Below are 18,121 nucleotides of genomic sequence, written 5' to 3' on the forward strand. Positions count from 1 at the left end.
AATACGCTAATGTTTACTAAAGTTGGAAAAAGTAGCTCAAGTTAGGAAAAACTAAAAATTTTTAAGTTTATTTTCTTTAAATGGTTTAGGTGAATGGTGTAATAATGTTTTTTATTATCATTAATTTCATTATCTACAAGAAAAAAGTTGGTGACGCTGCAAGAGTTAATCTCAGCTGGATCTACTGAATTGATTTTGAAAAATATTAAAAAAGTTCAAAGCCACGTTATTTCTGATAGGCTTTTATCCTGGAATCCCTACGGTTAAAACTTTCTCAACGCTTTCAAACTCATGGTAAAAGCTAGTTTCAAAAATAAAATGCGACAGTAAACCACGTACAAACTGTGGAACGAAAATCCAACAACGGTGGAAAAAAGACACGTAGCTTTACGTATACCCTTTTTGCAACACCCTGTACTGTATATTGTAGTTACGTGCCAAAACTCTACGTCAAATGGATTAATAATATGAACCGAACACGCAAAACCCTGTATAAATCTCGTAATCCACGAAACAGCTAATACGAGTATAATTTATTTCAATATTATATCTACCTACGGGGTGTTATTCTTAGAGGTATAGTATACCTACCTCGTATCTAACTCATATATTTACGCCTGAGTCACCCCTTGAATTTTGGGCTTCCATAGCGTGGGACGTCCTACAGCACGCCGGGCGAAAGGTAATGGCTATGGTAGTAGTGGCTGAATAAGGAAGGACTAGGCAGGGTTGATGCGCTCCTTGGGAGAGCCCATGTCCAGCAGTCCAGAGAATAGTTTAAGTATATTATTTACTTATAGGTAAGTGCCTGGAAAACAAACGAAGCCACCAAATCCATACAAGAGGCTTACATTCATTGTTGAATAACTAATTCATTTGTTAAGTAAGTATTAGTAGGCATCCCATTAACTATGAAGAATTTTGGGAGCTACTTAAGAGCGTAAAATACTTGTAATCTGAACTAGCTAAATGAGAATTACAAATGAGGATTAGAGAAGATTAATGAAATGAATATTATGTTCTACATCGATACTAAATAAGCTCTGCTAAGAAATAGTACATGTACTTATGTGTAACAGTAGGTAGGTACATTGTCAGCCAAATTAATGATGAAGTTGACTTACTTATATCAATATTCAGCAGATACCTACATTCTGTCAACACCTATGCAGCAGCGAGTTTTTTAACGCCGAGTTAAATAAATACAAATTAGGTTAGGTACTTAATTAATTTATTGCTCATTTCTAAATAAATACATAATACCTATAAATATATATTAAATTACATTAAATTCTTCAAACACTATTCCCCGATCAGTAACCTTCCACATAGTCTTTTTCCACCACCTGTGTCGGTGCCAGAACAGTTTTATCGTCCACCTCATAGTTCATGTCAAGGCTTCGGCTCCTGATGATTTCCTTGTAGACGTGAGCTGACTTCCGCGGTGTTCGTTTGCGTTTCGGGTCTTTGAAGTCCACTTCGAATATGCCGAATTTGTCTCTGCAACAGTATTGTCATTTGGTTTTATGCTGCTTTCTCAGTGGCTGGTTGAAGGTCACGGAAAAAGTGGTGTGGCTTGTGGCGCTCCTTGGGAGAGGTCTGTGACCAGCAGTGAATGATTACGGGCTGATTATGATTAAGACTACCGATATGAATATACACTCACGAGCAAATGAAAAAGTTCCACCTGCCAATTGCCATTCTATATGTCATTGGAACTTTATATTTGCTTGTGAGTGTATTATTCCTTGATTATTTCTTTATCTTATAACAAAATTAGCATTATGATGCCAGTTAGGCACGTGTATGGATATAGATGCATGACATATTATAACACGTAGGTATAATAATGTGTTACATACTTGAGTATTTTTACAGTTCTAATATCAATCATTATATCAATGAGTAAGTATTATGTATTAGTTGATGTGATGATGATCTGAATATACCTTAGTTCTCCACTCTGCCGCACTCTTTTCCAATTCATTCTTTATACGATTAGTTCGAATAAGCCTACTCAGAAACTAAATATATAGTTAAGTTTTATTTTGATCAAACGACCTGTAGATTGAGTCTGAGCTGAAATTTTGAAAGAGTCAACATTTTTAAGTAAATTTGTATAACTTACGCATAACCGCTCATCCATTCGAAGTTATCGAAGAGACTCCAAGCCGTGTAGCCTTTAATGTTGGAACCTTCTTCCACGGCATCCAGCAGGGCACCCAGATACGTCCGGTAATACTTGACCCGGTCGTTGTCGATCAGGCCACCGGATGTCGACCAGCCGTTCTCGGTGATCCAGACAGCTGGATTATCGTACAGGTATCGTACTTGAGTCAGGATCTTGTAGAAGCCCCATGGTACTGACTGTGGGGAAAAAGGGTTTTTTAATTGCGGCTTACCCTTTACAGACAGTGGTAGAAAGGTAAATTTAAATATTTATATGTGAGAATTGCTAACTTTGGCAGATGCAGATTGATAGTGATGCAGATGCAGCTGATAACATTATTTGTGAAGTCATTCTGCAACGGGAAGTTAGACAAATAAATTCGCGGTAGGTATTATCAATGTCTCTTTTAGGGTTTAAAAACTAGAAGATATTAATTAAAGTTGAAAAAACAATATACTAATAATACTTTGACAATACCTGAAGCCAACTAGACTGGGCTTGAGGCCACGATGCATCCTTGACCATCACAGCGCTCATATCATCCATATACGACGGCACTGGGTACATTCCCTCCAACGACGCGTCTCTGTACGTCAGTTTAGTCGTATACGAGTTGATGCCGAGGAAATCCGAGGTTCCTCTTATGTAGACTATCTCTTCAGAGGACAGGACCGGTAGACGGGATCGGAGGAAGCCCTGCTCTTTACTGCGTAACCTGACGTTGTTCTTCAGGGATAGAGGGAAGTCGCCCGTCTTGGAGAATATGGGATGGATGTATTGACCCCACTGGAAACAAATTAAAGTTATTATAACTTGTGTACTGGGAGATTAGTGTGTCTGAATGGATGGCTTTGGAAGATCTCGAAAAATCTTATAGCGCATTGACTTTCCTTAATCAGATCTGGTGTTTTGGCGTCTTTCAGTCCAAAAGAACAATCGAAAACCCCTAATAATATTACACGATATTCATTATAAACCAGTTACCTACTCACATCAAACTGCCTGGCATCTTCAGCCGCCTGGTGGTCCTCAATGGTATCAGAAGCCGGCTCATACCACGTGCAGCTGACAGAAATACCGATCTGCCCATTCTGCTTATACCTGTAGTTCTCGTCATACAAATGGTACACTTTAGCGTGGGATAGAAGCACGTTTTTCGCGCAAATGTACTCGGCTATTCCAGTCATGTTGAGTTGAGGGGCCTTAGCGGTGGAGCCGTAACCTTCATAGCAAATCTGTTTGGGCTCATTGATCGTGATCCAGTACTTCACTTTGTCTCCAAACTTATCAAACACAACCCTTGCGTACTGCTCAAACCATTCGACAATAAGTGGGTTCGCGAAGCCACCCAACTTCTGCAAGCTAGACGGAAGGTCCCAATGATACAACGTGACCATCGGCTCAATCTTATTCTTTAACAACTCCGTTATCAGGTTATCATAGTAGTCTATACCTTTCTGATTAATCTGGTCTGCAAAACCAGTAGGTAAGATTCGTGACCAGGATATGGAGAACCGGTAGAAGTCCAGACCGAGTTGTTTCATGAGTTCCACGTCTGACTTCCAGAGATGGTAGGTGTCAGCTGCCACATCTCCTGTGCTGCCATCTGAGATGGGTGACGGGTGAGTGTGGGTCAAGTCGTCCCATATTGATGGGCCTTTGCCTGAAAGTTATTATAATCATACAATGTGTTGTAGGTAACACGAGTACGTATTACAAGTATTACTACACTATTTTGTCTACAATGTTAAGAATGTATTGTCAAAAAGTGATAAATTAAAGATGCCATTGCCAGAAAAATACTAATCCTTTACCGTTGCAAAGTTAGCGTAGTCGGACTCTAAATAAATTACTTTCGAGGCCAAAATAGAACAAATTTAATAATTAGGAGAAATAAGTAGTTATCTAATAACCCATATATTTAAAAAAAAGTACAAACCATCTTCATTCCACGCCCCCTCGACCTGGTAAGCGGCTGTGGCTGCTCCGAAATTGAAGCCTTCAGGAAACTTCCGAACAGGTTTTTGTAAACTATGGACGCCATTGTCCACCCATAACACTAGTGAACTGTAAATGTCGACAAAGTGTTACACAACATTCAACGTCCTTACAAATTCAATTTTGTTGAGTGCAGGTATAAATTCAAACCCGATAATTAAGTATTTGCCCTAATTTAGTGACGATCACTCCAGGAATCACTGTTTATTGGCCAATTCATGGCACTATTAATTAACTTCTTTTTTATATTAATCATAACATAAATAACTAACAAACCTACCATAAAATAACAAAAAGATTGACTGTCATGATGTTCAATTGTTCACGTTACACTCTCTGTAATCAAAGTGACACTGAGCGTAGCATGCGATAATATTTAAGAGAGGGCTATTCTATTCTATTCTATTCTTAGCCACTTCCGGACAAATTAGTCACATAAGGACAAATCCGTCACATACGATCAAATTACATAGCCCATTTTTTATGCATATTGCATGATTTATTTAAATTTTCTATTTATAAACTTAACTAAAATTACCATGCTATAACTAACAAGATTAACAAGTGTTATTGGATACCTAAAACAATTTCAGATATTTAAAAATTTTAGAACTTAAAGTAGGTTGGTATCCAATAAAGTGAACAATAGAGATATTAATACTTTTTCCTATTTTTTACAGCTAAGCATAATTTTTGTTTTGAGCTTGGTTTTCCTTTTCTACATTTCAGTTTTTGGTAGGCTATAATACTAACAATCATCATTAGCCTATAGCAGTCCACTGCTGGACGTAGGCCTCTCTCCCAAAGCACGCCACTGGATGCGATCTTTAGCTTTCCGCATCCAATCAATCAATACTAACAATACTTTATACATAATCGCTTTAGTAATAGGTGTCTTCTTATAACTTTATATGCCCAGTAAAATGCAGAAATAAATAAAAAGTTCAGAATCGCCCCTGTTTCTTACAAATATTTAGATATCGGAGCACTTTGTTTTGTAAAGTACAATTGTGTAGAATCATCGGGCATCGAATCTTTCCCACGTAATTTTTTACATGCCTATCTAACTATTTATAAAAAGTACTTTCTTCAGATATACATAAATGTAGGAGTAATGATATTTCTGAACCGAGAATATATAATTATTGTCTATAGACTGTTTCCTCATCAAGTTTCTCTAAAAATGGCGTATAACATTAAAGTTTTTGTAAAGTATCAACAACAAAATAGAAAAACAAACAATGATATAGTTTAAATCTTTATTTTATATCTTGTTCTCCGAATTGTATCAGGTCATCACATTGATAAACCCGTCAATATTGTAGATACCAGCTAAAAGATTATGCATTATTGAGTCATAGATTCGGACGACTTTTAAAGACGAATTATTTGTGATACATACTTTTATATTACCTATGTATATTCTAAGTTATTCTAGCTTTGGATTAGCACAATAGGCTGCGTTTTCTCTAATATTAATAATTTAACACATAAAAACACGAAGAAATAGTAAAAAATATTTACGGCGCTTTAAACATTTTACAGGTACTAACGATGTTGGTTAGCGAGGACTATCAAAATGTCACAAATCGCAATGTTTATCACAAGGTATCACATAATTAATAAACTTTACCTAATTATTAATTGTACTTATTATAGTTATGAAACTATAAATTATACATACATTTTAATAGTATTTTTTCAATAAGTCTCACTAATAAAGCGTCTTTTTATTGCAGTGAGTGTTAATACCGGATTTTTTAAAATATATTTTTTCATTAAGTACCTAAAAGGGAGGTCACTTTAAGTGGCATTATTAATAATTCGTATGTACCTAAAATGTAAAATAAGTGATACAATTTGTTGACTGGCGGTAATAATCGGACATACTGCATTAGAATTTGATCGTTATATTAGTTATTCCTTTTTCACTATTACTTAGATACGTTCCTTCCTTTTTTATTATTCAGCATCAGATCTGACAAAGTTACTAAAACAACAAAGACAAAAGTAGCCTACAAGATGCTGACAATAACTCTTCTGCTGGTGCTGACCGCATGTTTGCTAGTCTACAAGATACGACAAAGAGCTAAACACGACAGAATGATAGAGTGTATTCCCGCCGTACCCAACGCCTTTCCACTCATTGGGAATGCGTACATGTTACTGGGAGATAGCCAGGGTAAGTTGACAAGCTCAAATCTACTCGTGTGATATTTCCAACCCGCCTGCTAATTCGGGTCTTCTTCTTCTTCCTTGCCTTATCCTTATTTAGGGTCGGCTTTGTTGGTCATGTCACGCCATTTTACCCTATCCTCTGTCATATCCTCATTCACTCCACACTCTCTCATATTTTCTTTCACGCAATCAAGCCACGTCTTTCTTGGTCTTCCTCTCTTGCGCCTTCCTTCGGGTCTCATTTCCAACATTTTCTTTGTAACATAATCATCTTCTCTTCTCATGACATGCCCAAAACAAGAAAGACGATGGCTTTTCATCTTCTCCACTATAGGAGCCACTTTCATGTATAGTGGCAATAACCCACCAGACCTGGAGAAGGCGCCTATTATTCTGCAGACCACTGATTCATTACACGCTGTGCGTTTTACGGCTTGGATCATTTTGGCTTTTAACTTTTCGGAAATTACGTAATCAGCCTTGCGATTCTGTAAAATCAGACATCTCACTTCGATCTTCATTCTCCCTTCACCTTTCACTTCACGTTCGAACAGTTATCACATTATATGTCATCTCATACAGTATTTGTCAGAATCTCGAAATTCGATGTGCCTACGGAAATTACAGTACTTATATGGTACTTATGCCAATTTGAAAACTCAATATATACTCTAAGGAAAACTCACTCCGGATTCAGAATCGAGTTTTGACAATTAGCTTTATAGAATCGCAATGCAGCTTTCTTAGGACATACCTACTCACAGGCTGAAGGCAAACGTGCAACCATCACAAATTGCTGGTCCCACCCAGGCATCAAACCAGGGGCCTCTGTGTGAAAGAGAGCTTACACCACTAGACCACAGAGGCAAAATCATGAAGTGTATAATATGTAACCTACGTATCTTAAGCTCTGTGAGCTCTCTCACTAATATCCTAAGGGGCCCCACTTCAATCACCCTCAGGAGCATATAGTTAAATAGCTTTTTACAGGAATACAAATGTACACTGTAGTACGGGGCCAAGATACCTAACCCCTCACTCATTGTGCAACGCTACCTACTTGTAGTTAAGAATTTTCCGATTGATTTACAGATACATTCGAACTAATAAGGGTGTACAGTTACAAGAGCAACCGTGCCGGCGGTATATTAAGATTCTTGATCGGCACCCAACAATTCTTTAGTAAGTTTTTCTTTTAATCCTAGAAATGTAGGTTCACAGTTTAATAATAGATTTAAATAGATATAAATTATGTTCAGTGGCAAACTTCGCAACCCTATGTCGACACTGTAGCTGAGGTGGTAGTGAACCTGCTGCTGCCGGCATGCGGGTTCGAATCCCGCCCGGGGTAAATAAGGGATATGGATCCATGAAAGATCGCGAATAGGCAAACGTAGTGTGGGACGCCCACCGGCTAGATGGGGTGACAACTTGCGAAGGATGGCTGGATATGATTGGATGCGGAAAGCTAAAGATCGCATCCAGTGGCGTGCTTTGGGAGAGGCCTACGTCCAGCAGTGGACTGCTATAGGCTGATGATGATGGATCCATGCATGGCGTGTGTAAAGTGTTTTTTTATATATTTTCTTATTGTTTTTTTTTATATATTTACTTTCGTCAATTTAATAATAATAAAAGCATGTATATTATTGCATATTTTCAGTTGTGACGAACCCTCAAGTAGCTCATGCGATCATGAACACATCCTTATCAAAGAGCTACATGTATGATTTCTCCTTAAATTGGGTCGGAAGAGGACTCTTTAACACGACAGGTAACACATATTTATTATCTCCATTTAATTTAATAATTTAAAAAAAAAACCCTAGCTGTCCTCGCGAGCTTCGCTTCGCCTTAAAAAGTTTTCCTGTGGGAATTCCGGGATAAAAAGTAGCCTATGTTCTTTATCAGGGTCTAGACCATATCTATACCAAATTACATTCAAATCCGTTCAGTAGTTTTGGCGTGAAAGAGTAACAGACAGACAGTCAGACAGACACAGTTACTTTCGCATTTATAATATTACTAGCTGTACCCGCGAGCTTCGCTTCGCCTTAAAAAGTTTTCCCGTGGGAATTCCGGGATAAAAAGTAGCCTATGTTCTTTCCCACGGTCTATACCATATGTATACCAAATTTCATTCAAATCCGTTCAGTAGTTTTGACGTGAAAGAGTAACAGACAGACAGACAGACAGACAGACAGACAGACAGACAGACACAGTTACTTTCGCATTTATAATATTAGTTAGGATTAGGATTAAGTTAGGATTGTATTACATTGCCGTTCCTAGGTGAAAGCGAAAGCTCCAATAAAAAAGTCGGATAGGGTCAAAATATATATTTTTTTGTATTCAGTGAGTAGTTCTATCGTATGTTGTTAAGTAACACTACGGAACGTATTTTTCCACACTTTACTAACTTTACCCTAGTGCCTAAGGCAGATTTTCCTGAATCACTTTACCTACTGTTAATAACAGGCTGTAAATAACAAATTTAATGTAAACGGTGCTCCATAAACATATTATTATATTTCAGCTTCACGATGGAAACAGCAAAGAAAACTGCTGAACCCAGCATTTTCTCAGAAAGTCATCGATGGGTATTTGGACCTTTTCAACAGAAACGCAGAAAATTTAGTTGAGGCTCTTTCAACTAAATGTGGTACGGGCAGCTTTGATGTCGTGCCGGTGCTCACCGATATGACTTTGGAAAATATTTGCCGTAAGTTTTTTAACATTTAGTTTTATGTAGAGGCTGTGGCCAAGAGCCCAACAGTGTTACTTGAGAGCTTGAGAGGGGTTAGGGGGTCACTCTACAGGGTGTTGTAAAAAGGGTATACTAAGCCGAAACCAGCATGTGCAACATGTTATATGTAAGCCCGATTCAGAGTTCAGTTTCGGGCTTCGATATAACATGCTGCACATGATGGTTTCGGCTTAGTATATCCTTTTTGTTGCAACACCCTGAATATGACGAAAAACGAAGTTTCAAGTGCTGCTGCGCGACCCATGACTCTATCTCTTTGTATTGAACGTGCCGATTGTACGACGGCTAACATTCGTTCGTTTTTCGTCTCCAGGTTTTCTTGCCTTATACTGTACCTATCTAGGTCCTGCATCGAATGGATCCTTTTTAAATGCAAATCCCCTAAATCCCACCTGTACCTGTACGAATAGAGTAGTTAATTTAGAATATCGCATGATAACTAGCACCTACAGTGCTAAAACAAATTTTAATTTAACTAAATTTTTACAGAAACCGTGATGGGGTTGCCAGCTGAAACGATGAAGACAGTGGTGGACGATCGATACACACAAACCGCTAAAACCCTCCTCGATGTACTAATAACTAGGCTGCAAAAGTTTTGGTTTCATTCCGACATCCTGTATCACTTTTCATCGTTGAAAAAAGAGGAGAGTCGGTTGATCAAAATCGCCCATGAAATTACTTGGAAGGTACTTTATTTTTATTCGAATGACCCTTTTAATTTTTTTTTTCTATCTAAATACCTAGGTATGTATCATCCCTATTTGTCGATATAACTACATTACTACATACTTACCTACTTATAAAAACAAAACAGGACCTCTAGTCAGGTACTATGCTAGAAGAAGTAAGAAGGTAGGAACCTAAAAGTACAGTCACGTTTTAAAAAAAAACACACACACACTCACACTCACGCCTTGTACTAATGTACTCCCTTGCGGGGTAGGCAGAGGTGCATTGCTGCACCCACTTTTCGCCAGAGTATTATGTTAGTCCCAATGTAATAGGGGGCGGGCCTATTGCCATTTTACGGGCACATCCAAGACCCGAGAACAAATATCTGTGTTTAAACAAATATCTGCCCCAGCCGGGAATCGAACCCGGGACCATCGGCTCAGTAGTCAGGTCACTAACCACTACGCCATTCGGTCGTCGTCGTCACGTTTTAAAATTTTAATAAACAATTTCAGGTGGTAAGACATAGAAAAGCAATGCTACAGAATTTACCTTCCAATCATGGCACGGATCAAGGTGAGTAGATACATAATTATTATAACACAAGATAGTTAACAGGGTAGAATGTTATAAGTGACGTTATCTTTATATTACGGTTTAAAAGTTGGTCCCATAAATATGTTTTTAGTAGGTAGTAAGTATGTGAGACACTTGGCACATATCTACTGCGCTGCACTTATGTGCCGACTTGAGATGTTCAACTGTAGTCAAGCAACAGGTATGATAAAACTACTTTTTGTCAAAAATGTCTAATACAAACAATGTGATTTCCCAAACAGAGCCAAACCGACTAAGCTTCCTAGACCTGCTGTTGGACTGGCACGCCAAGGGTCATTTATCAGAAGCTCAGGTGAAGGAGGAAGTGGACAGTATGCTAATAGCCGGCTACGACACAGTGGCCACCCAGGTTCTATACACCCTCATAGTACTCGGCTCCCTACCTGATGTGCAGGAGAAAGTCTATAGCGAGTAAGTTATTTTTTACTTGATAAAAAAACATGCACCAGCATTGGTTCTAAAACTGTTATTCGATAAAGTTTTATTTAGAGAATATGTAACATCATGCATCTCAATTTGTCGGAGGACCGATAGAGTTCTTGAGTAGAGACCACTCACAGGTCACAGGTAGTGTGGACGCCTTTGCTACCTCGGGTAGACGGTAGGGCTGAATACCAGAAGGCCCAGGTGAGGTGCCCAGAATAGAGTGTGACGCTTCTTGGAACATGCCTGTCCAGCAGTGGATACGGTCTGATATTGACCACCGGCAAGACGCACGGATTGAAGACATTATAATGTGCTTACGGAGACTTTGAGGAATGCCTGATTCTTTAACTCACATGAAATCTTCTTTCAGGTTGCAAGAAGTGTTTGGTTCCAACAGCGCAGTTACTAAAGAGGGGCTGAGTAAGTTGGTGTACTTGGATGCCGTGGTTAAAGAAGTCATGAGGATGTATCCAACCATTGGGGCGTTGGACCGACGTATTGATCAAGACATTAAGTTTGGTAAGCGTTTGGGAACTATAACTTCATTGTGTGGTACTTCAACTCATAATATGGTGGGCAAGATGGACGTGATATTAAACGCCGTATTAAACCATAGACCAAAAGCCTTCACTTTCATCCCTCAGACAACTTCACGCTACCAGCCGGCAGCACAGCATTCATCCTGATCTGGGGCATCCACCGGCACCCGTGCTGGGGCGACGACGCTCACCACTTCGACCCTCAGCGGTGGCTGCAGCGCCGGGTGCCGGCTGACCTTGGGGCCTATGCCGCCTTCGGGCTGTGGCCACGGGTTTGCATCGGTAAGAGCTTTCTGACAGGAACATGTGCTGCTTGTGCAAACTCTCACTTGGTGTGACTTACTGCCAGTTTCAATACTCTAGTATTGAAGCGATAGTTAAGGATATGTAGTATAGTATAAGTGTAACTAGTATCTTTAAGTATAATTAAGTATAATTGTACAATTTCAGGCAGATCCTACGCCTACCTGAGCATGAAGACAACATTAGTCCACATCCTGCGTCTTTACCGAGTGGAGGCGAATCTCCCCAATTTGGAGCTAAAGTTCGATCTGCTCACCAAACCTGTGTGTGGACACCACATCTCCTTGGAGCTACGAGACAAATAAAGAATCCAACTAAAATACCTACTAACCAACATAGGACCTACAAATAGCTGTACCTTGGTGTATGAGAAAATAATTCGTTTAAGTGTAGTCGCACCATAGTCGCACCCTACATTTTTTGCGCCTACAACCCCACATTTTTCTCGTCAAGACATCAACTGTCACTGTCGGTCTGACAGATGACATACCAAACTAACCTCAAAACCCGATTGCACCCAAACCAAATCATATTTTACGTAACAAAACATTCCGGCGTGAATCTGCTTATTTAGTTCGAATGGTGGCCCGGTTCTTTTACCTGGAAGTTAAGTCCGAAGGTTCTGAGTTGAACGTGAGGCGACGAATCGAAGAAGCTCTGCAGTCTGTGTTCGGTCTTACAGGCGCCGCTATTCAGGTGGACTTACTGCGGGCAGAAGGATCCCAGGTCTTACTGCGAGTGCCAGCTGACCAGTACCGTCGAGTACGAGCCGCCATCACCTTGTCAGAAACTGCTACAGTCCTCCGAGCCGCACCATCACTTTTCGCATTTATTTAACTTTATAAAAACTTCTTATCACCATGACTACAAGACTCACTTCAGGGCCGAATGGCAAGGATGTCATCCTAATAGCGTCAGCGGAAGAACTTGCCACCCCGAGCAAAATAACATTACCAGAACCTGAGCCAGCTCCCGGGCTAATACACCCAGATGGGTCAATAAATTGGGGATGTCCGTGTCTCGGTGGTATGGCCACCGGTCCCTGCGGGCCACAGTTCCGTGAAGCGTTCACATGCTTCCATTACAGTGAGGCTGAGCCTAAGGGGAGCGAGTGTTATGAGAAGTTCAGTGTCATGCAAGAGTGTATGAGCAACTACCCGGAGCTTTATGGCAAAGATGACGATGAGGAAAGTCCTGCGAGTATGGTGGGTGTGGGAGCGGATGGAGATAGTCCTGGGATGGATGCAAAGACTGAAGAACCAGCGGAAAAGGTTGCAGTGGCTAGCAATTAGTTGTGAATTATGTTTCTAGAGTCACTGTGAAGAAATATGGTGTAACAACAATACTAAGATAAAAATGTTTAAGTAGGTTGAAGTACAACTGTAAGAAGTATATTTTATTTAAAAGCTATAATTAATTATAGGATTATCTTTATGTACAACCTCAGATTTCATGCAATCTAGAATGTCTTGGTATTAAAGTTTGTATTAGATTAGGCTGTGTTTGTAAATTACATTAAATGCCTCATTTGGTGCTTTCACTTTGGTTTTTTTAAATACCTATCATGCTATCATTACCTAATTTAGTACCTAACTTACGAAAATATATCTGGTAAATAATCTATCTATACATTATTCCTTTCTAAGGGAAGACATTGATTTGACTATTTTTCAGCTCAGCTTTCAGCCATAGAAGCACTCAGCTTATTAGACCTACACAACAGCAATGTTAATAGGGCTAGACTAGGACTATTTTGTTTGACCTTTGATTCTCCGCCTATAAGCCTTTCATTTCAACACAACAACGCGATGCATAGTCGTCATAAAAGGAGCTTTTATGCTGCAAATACTAACATTTTTCCATATGCGCCTATAAAAAGGCTTTTATAAAATTTATGTTGAAATAAAAATGCAGCAGTCGAGAGTATAACGTGTGCTTAACATAAAAACCGATAAAATATTTACTAACTATTATCCCAACACTAGTAGCCGAAACGTAACGTAAACGTCAAATTGTTTTGTTTATGTGTCAGACGAAGACGCTAAGCCTAAAATCTATATTTTTCCTGAAAAATGTGTGATATTAATGATACAACACTCAAATTAAGTGTGAAGTGGAATGGAAAAGAGTATGAAATACCCGAATTCCAACCTTCTGATTCGGTGGCCATGCTCAAAATCGCCATCGAAAATGCCACTGGCGTCCGACCGGAAAGACAAAAATTACTCAACATCAAGTTCCAAGGTAAATTTTCTGCAACATATCATAAATTTCTACTTATAAGCTGTGTAATTTAATTAAACAATAAGGAAACATAAAGGTTTTATGGCCTGTGTGAAGGAGTGTAAAGTACCTAGTACCCTCGAATTTATAAAGCATGACTGTTGAGTCATTTATACCTACATACTATGCTGAATTACTGGTCGATGGCCTGCACCAGCGCAGCTGTTGTGCTAAAGCCATACACAGTAGTTATATTGGAGATGTACAAATAAGTTTTGCCACAGCTAGGATTTGAACTGTCAAATCCAATAGCATCTAGCTCTATATCCTATTCCACGGGAAAAGACATCCAATACAAACAAAATCTACCCTTATTTGAATGTAATAAGGGTTTTGTCTGCTGCCTGGTTACAATCTAACCGACTATGGTGAAATTAGAGAATTGGAGGAGAGAATTAGTATACTTCAGTATATTGCTATACTTCTACATATCAGTTTTCCAATCAATGATTTCAGGAAAAGTAGCCACAGATAATTACACGTTGGCAGAACTGAATCTAAAGCCGAACCTCAAGATCATGATGATGGGATCTCTGGAAGAGGCCATTGAAGGGGCGATGAGCAAGCCCGACGTCGGCGATGAGGTGGTCAACGACTTGGACATTGAAGAAGAAGAAGTGGATGTAGAAAATCAAGAGGTATGCCACAAATGCTGGTCAATTAAACAATATAAAAATTTTTAGCTGCACTTTCAACATAGTATTTTGTGTAATGTAAAAAAGGATATTATGTTGAAGGAAAAAATGATGATGAAACCTATACATAGAAATTCTAAGAATTAGTACACCAAGATGGGTGATATGGTAATGGAGTTTGACTATTGTTTCAAATGTTTTTTTAAACTTTCAGATTTATTTAGCAAAAATTAATAAAAGAGTAAAGGATTATAAGATCAATGTGCTGAACGAGCCTCGCCCCGGGAAGAAACTGCTAGTCCTAGATATAGACTACACACTGTTTGACCATCGCTCTGTTGCTGAAACTGGTAAGTAAACTAATTTTAAATACAGAATTTCTACATATTTTTTTTCAGAGTATGCTATGTTTGTTAACAGTAGTCAGTCTAGCTGCTAGCTCTAGCTTTAGTATTTGTCACCAACACTCTAAGAAGAATAATATTTACAATATTGGTTATCTGGTAAAGAGTGCTATAAGCAATAAGGCCCCATTTTTACTGTTTTTATTTTGTTGTTTATTTTTTAGTATTTTATGCAAATAAAGAGTATTCAATAAATATATTTTACACAATTCCAGGCTATGAACTGATGCGTCCATTCCTCCACGAGTTCCTGACATCGGCCTACGAGGACTATGACATCGTGATCTGGTCAGCGACGGGCATGAAGTGGATTGAGGAGAAGATGCGTCTCCTCGGAGTGTCCTCACATCAGCAGTACAAGATCATGTTCTATCTGGACTACCTGGCCATGATCACCGTGCACTGCACCAAATATGGAACTATTGATGTGAGTTATCATTTAGCTTAATCAAAATGGCCAAGGTATGTGTGGACATGACTGTGTAGAGGCATTATACTTAACAGTTTTTCGAACTTTGGTTACCGAAACCGCCCAAAGGGAATTTTAAATACGCAAGTAGTTTTTTTTAATGACTTCAATAGTTGAAGAATAGAAGACAACCTCTTAGAAGTAGAATTCATCACCATAACCTTTTTAAACACCTGTATGTGTAAGTATAAGTTTAAGGCGTGAGTGTTTATGTTATGTGACATGACGTTCGTTTCACCAAGGTGCTGGTGTATCCTGAGGTCCCGACAGGGTGCTACCAGACACTCCGGCACTTCGTCAAGTGGCGCCTTAGCGACTATAATGGAGTCAAAAGGAGGAAGGTCGGAAATCGTTCTCGACAGTCTGGAAAACGCATGTCCGGTCTAGGGTAGATTGACCCTAATAAATTATTTTTTTAGCTAGAGTCAATTCTCGGACATTCGTTTCTCAGAATAGCCCCTAGGGTGAATTTTATAGGGTAGCAGATCGGAATAACCGAATGTCAACGCGAATAATTATGCACCAGAATGCTATACAAACGTCTTCTCTTCGTCCATCCAAAGGTTGTCTGAAAGATAAGACCGCCATTTGTACATTTTCTTAACCTAAGTTTTATCTGTCTTAATGTTTTTCGGTGTGCATATAATATATAAAGATTATAATTATTATTATTATGCAATTTCTTTCCTTACAGGTAAAACCGCTCGGCGTGATCTGGGGTAAATACCCGCAGTACAGCTCCAAAAACACAATAATGTTCGACGACATCAGAAGAAACTTCATAATGAACCCCAAAAGCGGTCTTAAAATACGACCGTTTAGACAAGCTCACTTGAACAGAGATAAAGACAGAGAGTTGTTGCACCTCTCAACTTACCTGCGTGATATAGCTCAGTACTGTGATGACTTTGACACTCTGAATCACAAGAAGTGGGAGAAATATAAGCCTGATAAGAATAGGACGCAACAGGCGGCTGGCAGTAAGAGGAAGGCTGAGGACGCTACGTCGACGCCGCCTAAGGAATGACTGATGGTAGTTTATTGAATACTTGCGGCCTCTACATATGATGCGACCGCCTACAAGTTTATTTATATTTAACCTACTTATAATTGTTAAAGATCATTCATGTGAGACTTTAAAAACATCAAAGTACTTATAGTCTTTTTTTGGAGGACATGCTGAGCATCTCTATCAGCTAAATAAATTCCATAGAAATAATAATGAAGTTGCATTTTCATGTATTTAATTCTACTCGAATTCAATATTACATATAAAAGGGTCTAATTTAGTTTAAGCGGCCGGTCGCATCGGTGAAAAGACTCAACCAAACTTTTTGATACAAGTCAGAATCTTTGATATAATAAGTTGTGTAAGAATGTACTGTTTCTTTTAGTTAATGTAGGTAAAACGCAGTCTAACTGCTTAAAACTCTTGTGCAGGTATCTATTTTGTAAATGTGATGTATTTTCTCTTGATTAATTAATGGATATAAGTGCCTATTTCGTAAAGTCTTCTTAGTGTAGCGGTAACAAACATTAGAGCTGGTCTAGGGTTTGTCAGCTTTTTGGTAGATTCAGAAAATTTTAGTCATCAATTTCATTTTTAATATACTTAAGTTTAATAATTTATAGTATTCATGACAAAAAATACTTTAAGTAGGTACATATTCCTTTTAAATATAGATTCATTACGAAATATCAAAGTAGTTCATGATTGTTTAAAATGCTGCTGTAAAGTATCCATTGTACATAATAAAATTGATGTCAATAATAATAAAAGTATTGTATTTAGCTAGATATTTCCTACTGAATATAAATACAACTTCATATTTTATTGGGTTTTATTTAATCGAAAAAAAACCATGAGTACAAAAGTAAATAATTATATTCTTTATTGATTTAACAAAAGGCACATTTTCTAATGTAGAAACGAAGTAGGTACCTACATTTTTATAAATTGCAAATCTACAGTTTATAGAAATACTTATACCTGCAATAACAGTAGCACATAGCAGAGACATAGTTACTGTTGTGACTTATTTAGTGTACAAAATAATTGGAAGACTTATGTAGAGCAGTATCAAACATTTTGATTCAATAAAATCACATTGACTTATATCTAATAATACAAAATACATGCATTGAGAGTTTACTCATTAATAAAATATGTATTACTATAGAGAGCTGCAGTTTTTTTGGTGCTGATTAGGAAGCTTATTTTGTGCAAACATGCAATCAGTAAAAATACTTTAAGTAGGGCAAAACACCCAGTAACTGACCACCTTAAGGGAGTTGTTCCAGTAATTTATCTGTAGCGGGCTCAATTCTTATCGCTTATTAAATCCGATTTTTGTTTAAGAAACTAGAATAACAGAGCTACATTCCTGAGTAAATAGCAAACATGTAGAAGTTACTCATTTTTTTATATATTTTTGCAAACAAAAAGTAGTGATTTTCCCAGTAACTGACCACTAAAATCTAGTTACTGACCACACTCGATGCCAGTAACTGACCACCAATTTAAAATGGTTTAAAAATTGAATTATGATTAAATCTTATTATTATTTATTTATTTGATTACTCCATGTAATAGTACCGATCCTCTGGTCTCTTTTAATGTGTGACACATCACTTTTGCTCAAGGTTTCTTAACTGA

The 18,121-nt window shown here is 38.2% G+C and overlaps 4 protein-coding genes across 4 annotated transcripts; 3 read left to right on the forward strand and 1 right to left on the reverse strand.

Annotated features, from left to right (window-relative positions):
* Positions 1 to 1,214: 1,214 nt before the first annotated feature.
* Positions 1,215 to 4,571, reverse strand: LOC105381023 (myrosinase 1). Its single transcript, XM_011550663.3, has 6 exons — positions 4,449 to 4,571; positions 4,110 to 4,237; positions 3,163 to 3,833; positions 2,648 to 2,956; positions 2,129 to 2,367; positions 1,215 to 1,500 (listed from the first exon to the last, which is right to left on the reverse strand). Exons 1-6 carry the CDS (start codon positions 4,475 to 4,477, stop codon positions 1,314 to 1,316), a joined length of 1,563 nt encoding a protein of 520 aa, XP_011548965.3. The 5' UTR covers positions 4,478 to 4,571; the 3' UTR covers positions 1,215 to 1,313.
* Positions 4,572 to 5,520: 949 nt separating this feature from the next.
* On the forward strand, positions 5,521 to 11,979 carry LOC105381061 (cytochrome P450 4C1). Its single transcript, XM_048630476.1, has 11 exons — positions 5,521 to 5,776; positions 6,139 to 6,350; positions 7,439 to 7,528; positions 8,010 to 8,120; positions 8,883 to 9,068; positions 9,603 to 9,802; positions 10,304 to 10,364; positions 10,628 to 10,817; positions 11,203 to 11,351; positions 11,477 to 11,653; positions 11,822 to 11,979. Exons 1-11 carry the CDS (start codon positions 5,748 to 5,750, stop codon positions 11,977 to 11,979), a joined length of 1,563 nt encoding a protein of 520 aa, XP_048486433.1. The 5' UTR covers positions 5,521 to 5,747.
* A 158-nt stretch (positions 11,980 to 12,137) lies between these two features.
* Positions 12,138 to 13,212, forward strand: LOC105381022 (mitochondrial intermembrane space import and assembly protein 40-B). Its single transcript, XM_011550662.3, has one exon. It carries the CDS (start codon positions 12,535 to 12,537, stop codon positions 12,964 to 12,966), a length of 432 nt encoding a protein of 143 aa, XP_011548964.3. The 5' UTR covers positions 12,138 to 12,534; the 3' UTR covers positions 12,967 to 13,212.
* A 474-nt stretch (positions 13,213 to 13,686) lies between these two features.
* LOC105381021 (ubiquitin-like domain-containing CTD phosphatase 1) lies at positions 13,687 to 17,294 on the forward strand. Its single transcript, XM_011550661.3, has 5 exons — positions 13,687 to 13,918; positions 14,414 to 14,595; positions 14,807 to 14,942; positions 15,212 to 15,423; positions 16,160 to 17,294. Exons 1-5 carry the CDS (start codon positions 13,747 to 13,749, stop codon positions 16,490 to 16,492), a joined length of 1,035 nt encoding a protein of 344 aa, XP_011548963.1. The 5' UTR covers positions 13,687 to 13,746; the 3' UTR covers positions 16,493 to 17,294.
* The last annotated feature ends 827 nt before the right edge of the window (positions 17,295 to 18,121 follow it).

The sequence above is a fragment of the Plutella xylostella genome, chromosome 26, assembly GCF_932276165.1.
Source record: "Plutella xylostella chromosome 26, ilPluXylo3.1, whole genome shotgun sequence".
Taxonomy (NCBI): domain Eukaryota; kingdom Metazoa; phylum Arthropoda; class Insecta; order Lepidoptera; family Plutellidae; genus Plutella; species Plutella xylostella.